Here is a 14,073-nt window from a genome sequence, read left to right on the forward strand (position 1 = left end):
TGAAGATGGAAAAGGTGGAGGGGGAAAAAAAGGGAGCCAACAATGCGTGACGATTCACATTTATTGAATATTGGACATAAATGCAAACAGGAAATCTCAATAAAACTTTGCAGGACAAATCAAAGAAAAATCTCTCCATTGGCAGTGTAGATAAATATAAAATCTCTTTAAGAATTACAATCAAGATGTCAGATGATAATTCAGTTAGTACAAAAAAAACTCAAAAGAAACAAAAATTATATCTCCGCTCTCCAAAAACTAAAACTATATAGAGTGCCCTGTTGGTGCAGTGGTTAGACTAGGCACAGGGACCCATAGGCACTGGGTTGCTCCAATAATTGCAATATAGATCCCCAGAAGAGACATAAAAATAACCACAAAGAGACACAAAATTAACTCTAATAGACACAAGACCATAAAGAAATGCGAAATTTTCACCAGAGGTTTCCAACAGAAACAAAATGGCTATGAAGGGAACAGCCAAATTGAGACATAAAACAACCTTATAAGATGTACCATGATCATGAAGAGACACAAACTGGCTACAAATAGATGCAAAAAACAACAACAAACGAACTGAAAACAACAACTACAAAAAACAAAACTTTAAAACAGAACAAGCAAAGGCACATAACCATTTCTGGATGATGACATGATGACAAACAGATGTGAAATGAACAAAATTGGTTATGTAAAGAGGGACAAATAAACAACAAGAAAAATCCAACACAAAAGAATGCAAAATATCTGCTTGATAAATAACTGCCTTAAATAGCAGCTGCACCGTTTGTGGATGTTTCATGTCTCTTTCAGCTTGGAGGTCTTGGTCCTCTGTTGGACAGTGGATGGATTTTTACAAATATGTCCCAGGGGACAAACTGTTATATGTCCAGTGTTGGAGCAACATTTTAAAATCCCTTTACATTATTATTGTTTTTTAAAGGCAGTACCAAAACCACAAGTAAAAATAGCAATAGTTTAAACAGTTGCAACATTTGAGTGTATTTACATTCTCATTATCGTTCGGATTTTTAGTCTCATCCAAGTTTTGATTATACTCTGGAAACTAAGTTTACATGAAACATGAGAAACCCGGTTATACATTTCTTTGTATACATGGCCTTGTAAATATCCAGGTTTCTGATTATGTGCGTGCACAGTTGTGTTTAATTTCCTTATCATCTTGGCCACTGTGATCTTAACCAGCAGAAGATGTTTAAAAACCTGGATAAGATGTTTACATGCCACAGATTGCTGCTTTCTCTCAGAGTACTTTAAGTACTATATTCAGGTTTCTGAAAGCAGAATGCAATGTACAACACGTAACCATGATCATTTAAAAAAATCCAGTAATAACCAGGATATTGGTCCGCATGTAAACAGAAATATTGACAGTGCAGTTGCCCTCAAAAAGAGTTCCCAAATCCCTGAAAAAAGGCAGTGAATCATTTCCCTTAAAAACTAAATAAAAAATCATCGTCATTAATAAAGCACTCAAGTTGAGTCTGTTGAACCCGGCTTCAGGTTTGCATCAACATACTGAAGGCTGGCTTTAGTATGACACAGACAATGGCATTCCACAGGGGGGGACATAATTGACAGAAAAGCTCTGTTACTTAATGTTTGCCAACCCTTCAGTGGATCTTATTTCCACCTTAAAACAAGCGTCTCCTGAGAGAATCTTCTTGGTCCTTGAAGGTGAGATTAAAAAAAAAAAATCTCCTTTGCCGGAGAATCTCAGTGTTTACACCAGGGTGAATTATTCCCTCTGTCATCTTGGCCTGCTGGGGGGCATCAGCGCAGATTTACCTCCAAGCTAGAAAAACAAATACTGTTAGCACACATTTATTTCTTCAAGCTCGGCCTTATGTGTTTATTTCAGTGCTTCAGTCCCAGCTTTTCAGTCAGAAGAATTCGTGTGCTTGCGAACTCACCAATAATGAGTAACTGCTTATTCATAACACCGCTATGTTGGGACTATGCCAAAACCTTCCTTATAAACGTGACTGGCTTTATTAGGGTTTAAGAATGTCTAAATGCCAACTGCTGTGAAGCTGAAGGTTGGAAAATCCAAGTCACTCTGTCTACTGTCTGACTACATACCAGCTGAGTGTGTGGCAGGGAAGACAGGACAGCAGATGTCTTTGGCTTCACCGGAGGCATCGGAGGTTTCGGCTTTGTGATCTTTAAGAGACGGAATGTATATTTTACAAAAAAGTAGCGAAGGCAAAGACAAATGTGTGAATGCCAACAAGAGGTTTAAGTGGCTTTTAATATCACTTACTGGTTTTGTTGCAAGTGGAGGAAGAGGTCTAGATGGAGCAAGTGGCTTATTCTGACAGGGAAAGCAAGCAACACTTATAACAAGGAATACGTTATTTTGGAAAAAGAAACAATCACTTTTCTTCAAAAGTAAATAAAACATGTTAATTCTTGTGTCATTTTACCTCAGTATAAGTTGGCAGTCTAGAAACAGCTGGTGGCTGCATGAATGTTCTTGCAATCTGAATAAAAACATTTATTTAGTCGCCGAAAAACAAAAGATGCATGTCATATTACATTTATATCAATACAAAACAGGAGCTCAAACTACCTGGTGAGTCTTTGATGACTGAGGTACAGCTGGAACCTTCTTGGGAGGCTGTAAGGAGAGAAAACAGACAGAAAGAACAGGAGGCACAAGCTTTAATAGTCTTTTTCAACCTAAATACTTCATGGGTTTTTAGGTTTGACTTTAATAATGTCCTATTTATGATTTAGAATTGCTCACTGGTTATCAGAATGTGGTTCAAGAAAACTTAAAAGGCAAATGTTTGCTGTGTCTACAGCTTTATATTCACACCAGCTGCCATTACATCTAATGAAGAGGAGATACTATAAAGCTACCACATATTGTGTATAAGTGTATAAATTCACTCTGGTGCAAATGCTAAAAGTCTGAAATGGAAGCTCACCTCTGGAGCTGCTCTGCATGGCCTCAGTTCTCCAGACTGTGGTTTGATGGTGGCAGACGAAAGTGGTTTACAGACTTGAGTGAATGATGACTCCAAAAATGTAGGTCGGCTAATGTGTGTGGTCCCGAGACGAGGACTGCCTCGTGTACTGCTTGACCGAAACAGTGGGTTTGATTGTCCTGAGTTAGCTGGAAGGCATCTGGAAAGAAAAGCAGACATGAGCTAAAAATAAAGATGGGCAAGATGATGAAATTCGTTAATAAGTCATAATGCCAGAAGTTGTTCAGTTTTAAAAAAGTAAAAGAAAGGAACAAGTTGCTGCTGCACCTCTTTGTTGGTTGCCTTTTCCTGACGCAGCACATCAGGCTCCCAATAACCAGCACCAACAGCAGAAGTAAGCCAACCACCAGCGACACAATGAACACAACCAGGCTCGACTCTACACACAGATACAAAAGAGATTACATCGGTGCGTTTCAGTGCTCAAGGATGAGAAATAACATACGTCACCGACTCAGGAAGCAAAATTCACTGTAACATCATTACTGGATTTGTACAGGCTAATAGGGAAATTCCAATCAGTCAGTATTTGTTCATCAGAACAGACAACAGTTGTTTTAGGGTCTATGAGAAGTAATAAATCTGCCTGAAAATCAGAGTCATGAGTAAATCACGGTCTTTAAAAAGGTCAAGCATATAAAGAGGCTGACACACAGAGAAGAATCAGTGCTTATGGGTGCATATGAAGACAGAAAAAATGTAATCAGTACAATACCTTCAGTCACCTCTGACTGTTTCACTTTACAGAAAGGCGGAGCCCAGCCAGGATCGCAGTGACACTTACTCTCATGGTTGCATACCTATCAGAGAGCCCACAGTTAGCTCTGTTGTTAGCCTCCACAGCACTCTAAAGTTTTGAGACTTTAAAACTTTAACACATGCTCTCACCCCATGGTTGTTGCATTTGGATGAGCAGTCATTTGTTCCGTACGCTTTTATGTTTCTGACATCTTCACACCGTTGATTGTAGCATACCTGATAAATAGATAAAGACATTGTGATGATAATGACCCCCACAGAATCTGCTGTACCTGAGGGTTTCATTCATGCTAACTGTCAGAAACAGTTTTCGTACCATATTGTTGCCACACTTGGTGCCAGTAGGTACCATGCCCAGATCTGCAGGGTAGTTATCTTCCGGTTTCATGGTTGCCTCATTGCATATGACTCCACTTCCTACGTTGTAAAAGGATTTCCTGGATGTCACTGGAAACTCCCATCCTCCAGAGCAGAAAAGCTTTCCACAAGATTGATCTCTGTTACCGAAAAAACACAAGCAATGATTTTTAAAAAAGAACACAACTGCAGTACCGTTATAATGTGCCTCCATAAGCACTGCTGTGGTGTAAAGAACATACCGGTTGGAGCATCTTTGATTAAACAGTGTCTTTCTACAGCTTCCGTACTGATAGAAACAAGCATCTGCAGCTACTTCTGCATCTGAACAGAATCATAAGAAGGAAGATGGGGTGATGTTTCTTGATGCATCAGTATGAAAGCATATATCAACCAAACTTCCCTCATGGGTATGTTACCTGGTCCCCAAAGTCTTTTGCAGTGATCTTGCCGTGACGGGCATTGTCCATTGTAGCAGTATCCTCTTCCACGGTTGCATGGCAGGCCGTTTTGGGTGAAGGTATCAGCTGCACAAGCTGCAGAGAGGCCAGTGCAATATTCTGCCAGGTCGCAGTCTCCTGCTTTTGGTCGGCAGAGGCTGCCTGTCGGTTTCAGCTGCAGAGCGCAGGGAACCACAGATGGTGATGTATCAACTACTGAAATACATCCACTCACACATGACTAGCCAGACGGCAGTCAGACTGTGTCTAGATACATGCTGGCATAATTAGCATCAGTGTGACTTTGCACATCTAGTGAGTCCTTGACATAGTGAGTAGTACTTACTTGGCAGTTGCGGCAGCACTCTCCTTCTGCACACTGGGCTCCTGCATTCAGCTTGCAGGTGGTTGAATTGCAGCAGGGATTCTTGCATTCCTATGAAGCAGAATATTACAAATCAGTTTAATTTGTGGGATTTAATTATGTCGAATGTATTCTTGTTGAGCAAAGCGCGGACAAACCTCCACGGTGCCACAGTCACACTCCTCTCCAGGCTCTAAGAAGGAATTTCCACACACTGGCCCACCATAGATGCGATTAGTGGAGGGAGTATCGAGTAGACAGGCAGGGTTGACCTGCTCCAAGAACCTGCTGAGCTGCTGCTGACTGCAGCTGCTGAACAGTTCTGGATACACGAGACTAGAGAGGGAGATAACAACACCAGGGAAAAGAGAAAGAAACAATTATCTTATCTTTTGCTGTCAGAGTTGTAGATATGGGGGAGTTAAAGAGCAGCAGGAAAACTGAGCTTACCCAACACTCTCAGCCATGATGCAGCCTTTCTTTGATGTGAATGAGCCACAGACACAGTTGTCAGTATCGTGGGTCAAGCCCAGATTGTGACCCATTTCATGTGCAATAGTTGAAGCCACTCCTATTGAGTTAGTGTTGTGGTCCTGTGTGTATTAAAGAGATAAAGGTATATTAAACGTACATCGCAAGATTCCCTTCCATTACCTTCCCTTTCACATTTTTTAATCTGAAAATTTGAAATACCTCATTGACAGCTCCGGAGTGAGAGGTGCACATTGCATTGGTGTTTGCTAAGCCAACAGTGGAGCCATCAAAATCCACACCTCTGGACAAAGAAGAGGTAAAATGTTTAGATAGCCACTCTGACCGCTTAAAATATTATTGTGGCATATGACATCTTACGTAATGAACTGTGCATTGTCATGTTTGGTCCTTGGCAGCAAGTGCTGCTGACGCCACTCGAGGAAGCGACCAAGGGTGAGTTCAGCGTTGGCGCTGACGTCGATCTGATCTTTGTATGACCAGATTTCCAGGCCAACCAGCATCACACGAACACCCACAGGCCGATACAGCTGTAAAATGACAGAGCATAGAAAGGTTAAGTTAAGTTAAAGTCAGTTTTTTGAATGTGAAAGTGTGTAAAACATGTAATGCAACAAGCCACAGTTCTGGCAGGCAGCCACTGTTGGGGCTTATGCAGTCTGGTGTTTCTTTCATATTAGCTCTAGTATGCAAAGAGGATTGTGAGATATGTGTGAAAACTTTCAGTTTAGGTGTGAAGATTCACAGTTGAAGTTAGATTTCACAGTGAGAGAACATCTCCTTCCCCTCTTCCTTTTTCTTGTCAGATTCCAGTCAGTAAAGAACAAAATATCTTGAATGACAAACCCTCCTTATCTGACAGACTACGTAGAAACAAACATACCTTGCCCACGTGGTTTGCTATTTCAAGCACTCTGGCCTCGACTGTCTTCTTACTTCGAAACTTCTTATACTAGAACAAATTGTTATGCAAATTAGTGTTACAATCGGCTGCATCTCACATATAAAACGGTCACTGGTTCCAAAGTACTGCTGTCAATCATCTCGGATAAGCTACATCCACAGATTCAATAAGAAAAAGGAAATGGGGAATCAAACCTCTGTGTTGTCCACCACCACAACCAGCTCCACCGTCCTCGGTTTTCCTGTTTGCTCTTTGGTCTGAGCTCTGCTTTTCTGAAAAACACAAAAGGTGAAGGATATTAACAAGGATAATCATATGCATGTATGCATGTATTTAGTTAGACCCATTTATCGGTTCGAGACTGTTTATTGTAACAATACTCAGGGGGGTTTTCATATAGACTTTCAGTGTTTGATTATTGTTTGTCATGTACTTTTGGTTAGAAGAGTGCTTAAATGTTGTAACGCAATACACATCACAATGATCAGACTGAATGATAATGATTACTGTGTTGCTTGTTCTTGGATTCTGGTGAAATTTTTCACATTGTTTGATGATGAAATAGTGGGCGCAGAATGCCTCCCACTTCTCTGACCAAGGATTAAGATTGGCACTCTGAAAGAAGAACAAAACAACCACAAACCTAACAGATATGATTCGTTGGTTATTTTGTTTGCAGTTTTTACTCATTTTGGGCCATTCATATATCTTTTTTGCTAATTTTGGATCTCTGTGGTTATGTGATCATTTTTGCAACGTGTCTTATTTTGTATTTTTTCTCACAGGTTTTTTTGCACATTTTTGGGAATTTGAGTTGGTTTTACATCTGATTTTGGTTGTTTTAGGTCTTAACAATTTTTGCTCCATTTCTTTGTTACATATCCATTTTGTATTGCTTCATTGTTTTTTTATAATAATTAGCTAAATTTGTTGTCTGACTTCTGTTATTGCTTGTTCTTTTTGAATTTTCCAATGTTTTCTTTTTCTTTTCATCTCATTGTTTTAGATTTCAACATTCTTAAAACAGCAAGTGGACACAGTACTGCTAGAGAACTGCGTATTGTGAAATTTAAGAGCACTAACGCACTGTACTTTTATTCTACACATTATTTTGATGGTCTCTCGTTTGCACAGTTGTAAAACTGCACAGTAAAATATTAGCATCATAAGTCCATTAATCCATTAATGTGTCCATGTTGTGTCTTTACCAGACTGCCAAGCTGGAATAGTCCAGACGGACGAGCTCCATGATCATAGAAAGTGGTTGTGTTTCCATGGGAACAGGAGCTCCGCTTCCTCCTCAGGTGTTTGTACTTGTAAACAGCATGAAGACCCTCATCACCGTGAGCCTCAGAGCTTTGTCTGCCATCCTGCTGTCCCGCCTCCTCACTAGTCAGGGGTTCAATGAGGTACATCTGGTCTTGGAGGGTAACAAACCCCCTGCAATGCAGAAAAAAGAACTTCAGAGCATATTTGACTGGCCACAACAGATCAAATCACATGATTGTCTTTGTTTGCTTTTTTTACTCTCAAGCCTGTTGACACAAACAAATGAAAGTCTTTCTTAATAAGAGAGGACGATAAAGTTTTAGATGCAGAGCTACATGCAAACCTAAGGGTTTGTGTAAGGAAGTACATGGATCCTGAAGAACTTATCTTCACTTTGGACTGGACAAACTGGTCATGTGTCACAGCAGGAGTCCCATTTGGCACTTACTTAAGGGGAACGGTCGCCTTTTTGTAATTAAAGCTGAAAGCTCCTTTACTCACTTCATTCCTGAACACAATCCAATGCTGGCAGAGGAATCCTCCACTCCCACAATGTGCCCATGGTAGTAGCAGTGAACCTGAAAAGACATTTGTAAAAGAATTGAAGGACAAATTTGGCAATCTGCCGTCTGATTACACATGAGATACAACATGTGCCTTGGTCAGAGGAAATGACTAATCTATCCTTACATATCCTTGCATGTCATCTCTCATTATGCGGAACTTTGCTGTTGTGCAAGTTATGTTTAAGTTTTCTAATATTTTGCAATAAGCAGGATATACAGGCATGGCAAAGGTTGCAAAGGTTGACAAAATATTAAATAAATCTTTCATTTTTTGATGTAACAATCAATAACGGTCAAATTTCATGACAACAATGCTCAATGGAGGATCTTCATTCATTTGGATCTTAATTATTCTTATGGTTAACTGAATTTGAATAAGAACTACTTACAATAATCTATACATTTTATGAAAAAAAATTAAAAGAAGAAAAAGCTACATACCCCAAGATCTGGAGTAGCTGACACTTGGGTTCCCTGATCAGTATAGTGCGTCACAGTAAAGTGTTTCCCAACAAGATTTCTGAAAAGACAGTGGTTGGTATATCAAAAACACTGAGAGTACAATATATATATATACTAAACAAGGTGAGGCTGCGTTTCAGTTTTATGCTCCAAAACTCTGTAACAATCTTCCAGAAGATGTGAGACAAGCCTCAACTCTGACAATGTTTCAATCCAGGCTGAAAACAGTTCTATCTAGCTGTGCATATGACAACTTAAAGTATTTTATCTCCACTCTTTGCTTTTAATTGAATTAATTAAAGATCATTATTGATGGTTTTTGGAATGTTTTTTTTTTGCATTCTTGTGATTTTATGTAGCTGTAAAGCACTTTGTATTACCTTGTGTACGAATTGTGATCAACAAATAAACTTGCCTTGATATGGACCCTGTATAAGTAAAAGTGACAACATTTCTCACTTGTTCTTTTCCAGGTGTAGAGTGTAGTTTCCCCCTGCGATATTCACAAAGTACTGGAGCATATCAGGGTATTTCTATTCAAACACACAAACAAAGCATTAGAGTTTTGTCATACATTCTTACAAGTGTAAAAGGCATATTGAAGTTGGCTTATAAGACATTTAGAAATAGCGAGAGTGACCTTATGTGTAGCAGCATCACTGATGAGAGACGAATCTTTTAGCCTCTGAGGTAGCGCTGTTTGGTACTTTATGACATGAGGCAGAGTCTTCACGTTGGCCGCAATTATTCCTGCAAGTATATAAGGGATGGTTTATAAGAAAGAAAGAAAGAAAGAAAGAAAGAAAGAAAGAAAGAAAGAAAGAAAGAAAGAAAGAAAGAAAGAAAGAAAGTCCTACTTACCCCATAAAGAGAAGAAAATACATGTAAAATATCCTAAATGTGTCATGTTGCGCGGTTGGACGGATTCTGTCATTGTGTGCTGGAAGTCTGTGGGAAATGTCTTCAGCTCTCCGCCCATCTACTGTGTAATATCCTGTAAATTAGCATCAGAAGCTGAGCAGCCTGGGGTTTCATTCTCACGTGGTAAAAAATGAAAATTCCCCGAGTTTTTGTGATATCACAAGAGAGCAAAATTAAGTTACAGACATGGAAAATTAAAACACGTTCACGTTTAAAAACATACATTCAACGTTTTTTTATTTTATTTTTTAGTTTAGTGTAAGATAAGCACTTAATGATGGAGTTATTTATTCTTGCTACATTTATGAGTATAGATCTGTTACACAACAGACATTTCTTTAATTACATTGATTTTAAATATTTTTTTCCCGGCTGTCAGAAAGTTCACTCAAACTCAGTGTTGTAAAACTCACATTGAGATTTGTCGCCATCTAGTGGTAAAATGGTAGATGGTACTCGCACACTGGTTGCAGTGACTGTACGGACTGTATGGACTGTATGGACTTCGAGTGACTTTTTTGTCATTACTAGCATGCCAAACTGGTGAGTATATCTTTTACTGAAAAGCAACCATTATGTAAAAGTCACGCACATGAAATAGGATATTAATATAATATTCTTTAACATATATTTTTGTTCAAGAAAATATTAATCATTACAGAAAGTAGTATGAAAGTTCAAAGAAAGAAATAGGCTACAGACAACTTTTCCCTTTTTTTAAATGAAAATAGTTTGCATTTTAAATTTGTCCAGTGGGTGGCGGTAACGCGCCATTTTGTTGCTGACAACCACCACCGAAATGTCTGTGACGTTATCATCTCGCGCCAAATATAACCAAAACACACATCCATGCGTGTTAACTGACCGTGAGTAATTTTCCAATGAAGAGATAATTTCATTATCTCCAAACTGTGCGGCAGTGGGAGTCAACACAGCTTCTAATGGAGGAAATTGTCACGTCAAGAAGCAGAGATGAAGACTGTCCGACAGGAGCCTCGGAGCAGCAGCAGAGGACGCATCCTGAGGAGGGAAACCCGTTCAGCTTCACTCCCCAGCGCATCCACCTGAACAAGGACCACGAGCTGTTTGAGGTAACGTAAAGTACGATAAAGTACGTGGTGATGATGTTTGCCGTTACATTAGCCAGCTGCTAACTAAATCAAAATCCAATCAAATCAAATTTATTTATATAGCACATTTCATGTACAAACAATTCAAAGTGCTTCACATAAAATAAAAGCATTGCAGCAGGGAGTGGAAGAAGGATTAAAAGAATATAAAGAGAAACAAATAAAATCATTTAAATGAATTTAAAAACAAGCAACGGTCAAGATAAGTTAAAAGATATCGTGCAGATTTCATGCATAGACACATGAGAAAAGAAATGTTTTCGACCTGGATTTAAAAATGTCTACATTTGGTGAAAGTTTAATCTCCACTAATATGCTCCAACTAATGTGCACGCGTCTGCTGTTCAAAGGACGGGGACATTCAGCGACACTTGTACCTACAAGACCTCTACATCTCAGAGACAGAAGACAGGCCAGCGCTCAGGTATGACCCTGCTTGGCTGAAGTGGGCCTCAGTGAACCAGACCTTTGTATGTCCGCCACAACACAGCAAGGAATACTGAATGTGCAGCAAAACAAGTGATAGAATATACTTGAACGAAAGCTGTCCAGAGAAACCTGTGAATTATACTTTAAAATGAAATGTTACGTTATCATCACATTGTGTCTGAATCTATGTTAAAATGCCATGATATGCGAATATCAAATGTAGCTGTCACTGATTTTTGTGACTGATCTGTGTCTTCATGACATAATCGATGGGTAGTGCTGAATATCTCAAAGTCAGTTCATTTTAGTAATCATGAATAATCATCCTTGGTCCACATCCTTCCCAAAGGCTAAAATTAAACAAACGTCCTGTAGCAATTTTACTCATCAACAGTGGGTTTTCCTCTTTAATCGCACCCCAGTGTAATTACAGGTGTAGTTATGCTGGCAGTCACAGTCCTCCTCCCCTTGTCCCGTTGCAGTGTGTCAGAGTTTGCCTGTCACATCTCTGGCTGCAGTGCAGTCTTCAGTACATTGGAGGAGTATGAGCACCACTACAACTCCCTGCACAGACACGTGTGCTGCTCCTGCCGTCGTTCCCTGCCGAGCGCACGACTCCTCGACATTCACATTCAGGAGTGGCACGACTCTGTCTTCGCTGTCCTTGCTCAGAAGCAGGACATGGTAAGTCAGTGGCTCTCACCGTCTCAACATGTTGGGCTGATGGAAAATTTTTAGAACATAGTTTGAGGCCAATAACTCAGGCTGTTGTTTCTTCTTTTGTTTATTTGCACTTTTCAGTACCAGTGTTTGGTGGAAGGCTGTGGACTGAAGTTCAGGACAGGAAAACAAAGGAAAGACCACTTAATAAGAATTCACAAGTATCCTCCAGATTTCAGATTTGACAAAAACAAGAAGGACAGGTAGGACTTTGGGTACCATATTTTGTCCACTAGATGGCACCAAAGTGTGCGTACAAATATGCCTGCATGCTGTCATCCTTCATGAGCCTGTGGCTGTGTTCAAGACAAAATATGCATGTTATTGTGTCTTTTTGATGCTTTATTGAAATCAGTGCGTTAAATGTGAATTAGCTGTATTTTCCTGGCACAGTTACAGCTGAAAAAAGAGTGAAGTTATTATATATGCATATCTTAGATCTCATATTTCCGTTGCTAGAACCAGAGACGCAAAGAGACAGCAGCAGAAGGACGCCGCAATGGAGGTAGTAGGCGATGTTTGTGAATCTGAGGGTGTGTGTGAGGTTATGTGCGAATCACTGTCCAACCAACCTGAGCAAGACGAATCCATGGAGACGCATGTGTCCCAGGAAGAAGCCGCCCGCACTGCAGACTTTTCTGCTGCAGCTACGGGCTCAGAAACAAACGCAGCGCCGCTAAAACCACAATACTCCTACAGGTTGGTCACGACAAAAAAAAAAGTTTTGCCAGTTTCAAGAGTAAAATTTGGGGAAATTTCTCCACCAAAATCATTGTCTGGTCATTGCGAGGTAAAATTAGTGACATTATGTAGTTCAGTCTGGCTCAGCTAATTATCACTTTGTCATTTATATGGATTATTTTATCATCTGAATAATTTGAGTTATTATCGTCGGAAAATTTAGCACAGTTTTTCTTATTTAAAAAAAAAAACGAAGGTACAGATTCACATCGTTGGTCTTCTTTTCTCTCAGGGTTCCTTCAACTGTGTGCTTTGGTCAAGGCTCAGTCCGAGGCTTCAGAGGACGACGAGGCAGGAGGAAATGAACCATTGCTGTTGAGTTTTCTGTTTGCTGTCCTTTGGAAGAAACCACCTCCTGCCCTTTCAACAAAAGCTACTTGCTGTCATGTGTGTCACTGTCTTCGAATAAAAGTATTTTTTTGCAACATAAATGTGCAACACAGAATCACTCGTTGAAGTGTTGAGGGTGTCGTGATGACATCTTCCTGTGTTGGGAAGGTGACGGGACCAGTTATGGTGATACATTTTTTTTTTAATCATTTCTAAAGAAAAGTTCCACTAACTGGGATACACTTACTTAGCTTTGTGTAGGTGGAAAATGTGTCAGAAGGATGCAATGCAGCTTTGGGGCATGATGTGGACGTTCTTTGAATCCACAGGAAGTGAAGAAAAATGAGAGGAATGTCGGACTTAACATAATAGGCTTTAATAATCTTACAAAACATGTTTTCACCCTTGACATATATAAAATACACTGTACATTAATGACCGATATGGATCTGTCAGTCATGTTTAGCACTTGGGGTATGTATAGAAAAATATAGGCATGGTTTTACTTACATTTAGTAACACGACTAAATGACCTTGAGAGCCCTTAACTGTTCCAAAACATTCTTCTTTTAAGGCCACAAACAGTAAAGCGGATTCATAGATGATCTGTATTGCTGAAATGCAGAAATTGATTACCAGTGGGAACAGAAACAGCATGGTTTTAGACATTGTTGATGAAAATTCACCTCAGAATCATTTGTTTCATAGTTAAGTCAGTGTGCAGCACTTGAGAGCTAAAGTATAGAAAGTAAACATACTTTTGAGGAGCAAAACTGCAAAACATGATTTACAGACAGTTTTCATGAAAACAACATCTAAAAGGCACCGGCAAGCTGTTATTAGTTTTCCATTAAGGCTGGGGGAATGGAAATGTGACATTACATATGATCCATAATAAAGTTGGAGTTGATCCATATTTAAGAACTGCTTCTGCACAAGGGCAGGTTTGTCAGTGACACTGAAGAATATTCTGGGCTGTATTGGTCTGTATAAGCAGTTAATGATATCAAATTCTACAAAAAGTTCAGTTTTAGACTGTCAGGGCTCTTAGTGAGAGATTAAAGGATGACAACTCCTTTGAAAATACCAAATGCATCAATGAATTAAGACCCACAGCTCCTGAAAGTCTGTGAAAGTGTTTGTTTTTAGTACACTTTCAAAAATGAAAGTACACA

At 39.5% G+C, this 14,073-nt stretch overlaps 2 protein-coding genes across 2 annotated transcripts; one reads left to right on the forward strand and one right to left on the reverse strand.

The window, feature by feature from the left end:
* Positions 1-43: 43 nt before the first annotated feature.
* adam8a (ADAM metallopeptidase domain 8a) lies at positions 44-9,616 on the reverse strand. Its single transcript, XM_075478193.1, has 25 exons — positions 9,489-9,616; positions 9,268-9,377; positions 9,087-9,160; positions 8,607-8,685; positions 8,101-8,177; positions 7,539-7,770; positions 6,525-6,602; positions 6,310-6,378; positions 5,787-5,956; positions 5,628-5,709; positions 5,385-5,527; positions 5,093-5,270; positions 4,917-5,006; positions 4,550-4,745; positions 4,373-4,454; positions 4,090-4,270; positions 3,903-3,989; positions 3,730-3,814; positions 3,282-3,393; positions 2,955-3,153; positions 2,594-2,641; positions 2,448-2,504; positions 2,285-2,335; positions 2,104-2,184; positions 44-1,816 (listed from the first exon to the last, which is right to left on the reverse strand). Exons 1-25 carry the CDS (start codon positions 9,604-9,606, stop codon positions 1,772-1,774), a joined length of 2,724 nt encoding a protein of 907 aa, XP_075334308.1. The 5' UTR covers positions 9,607-9,616; the 3' UTR covers positions 44-1,771.
* A 736-nt stretch (positions 9,617-10,352) lies between these two features.
* znf511 (zinc finger protein 511) lies at positions 10,353-13,012 on the forward strand. Its single transcript, XM_075478194.1, has 6 exons — positions 10,353-10,639; positions 11,029-11,102; positions 11,590-11,791; positions 11,909-12,030; positions 12,287-12,526; positions 12,801-13,012. Exons 1-6 carry the CDS (start codon positions 10,490-10,492, stop codon positions 12,871-12,873), a joined length of 861 nt encoding a protein of 286 aa, XP_075334309.1. The 5' UTR covers positions 10,353-10,489; the 3' UTR covers positions 12,874-13,012.
* Positions 13,013-14,073: the final 1,061 nt, after the last annotated feature.

Source organism: Odontesthes bonariensis, chromosome 2 (assembly GCF_027942865.1).
Source record: "Odontesthes bonariensis isolate fOdoBon6 chromosome 2, fOdoBon6.hap1, whole genome shotgun sequence".
Taxonomy (NCBI): Eukaryota; Metazoa; Chordata; class Actinopteri; order Atheriniformes; family Atherinopsidae; genus Odontesthes; species Odontesthes bonariensis.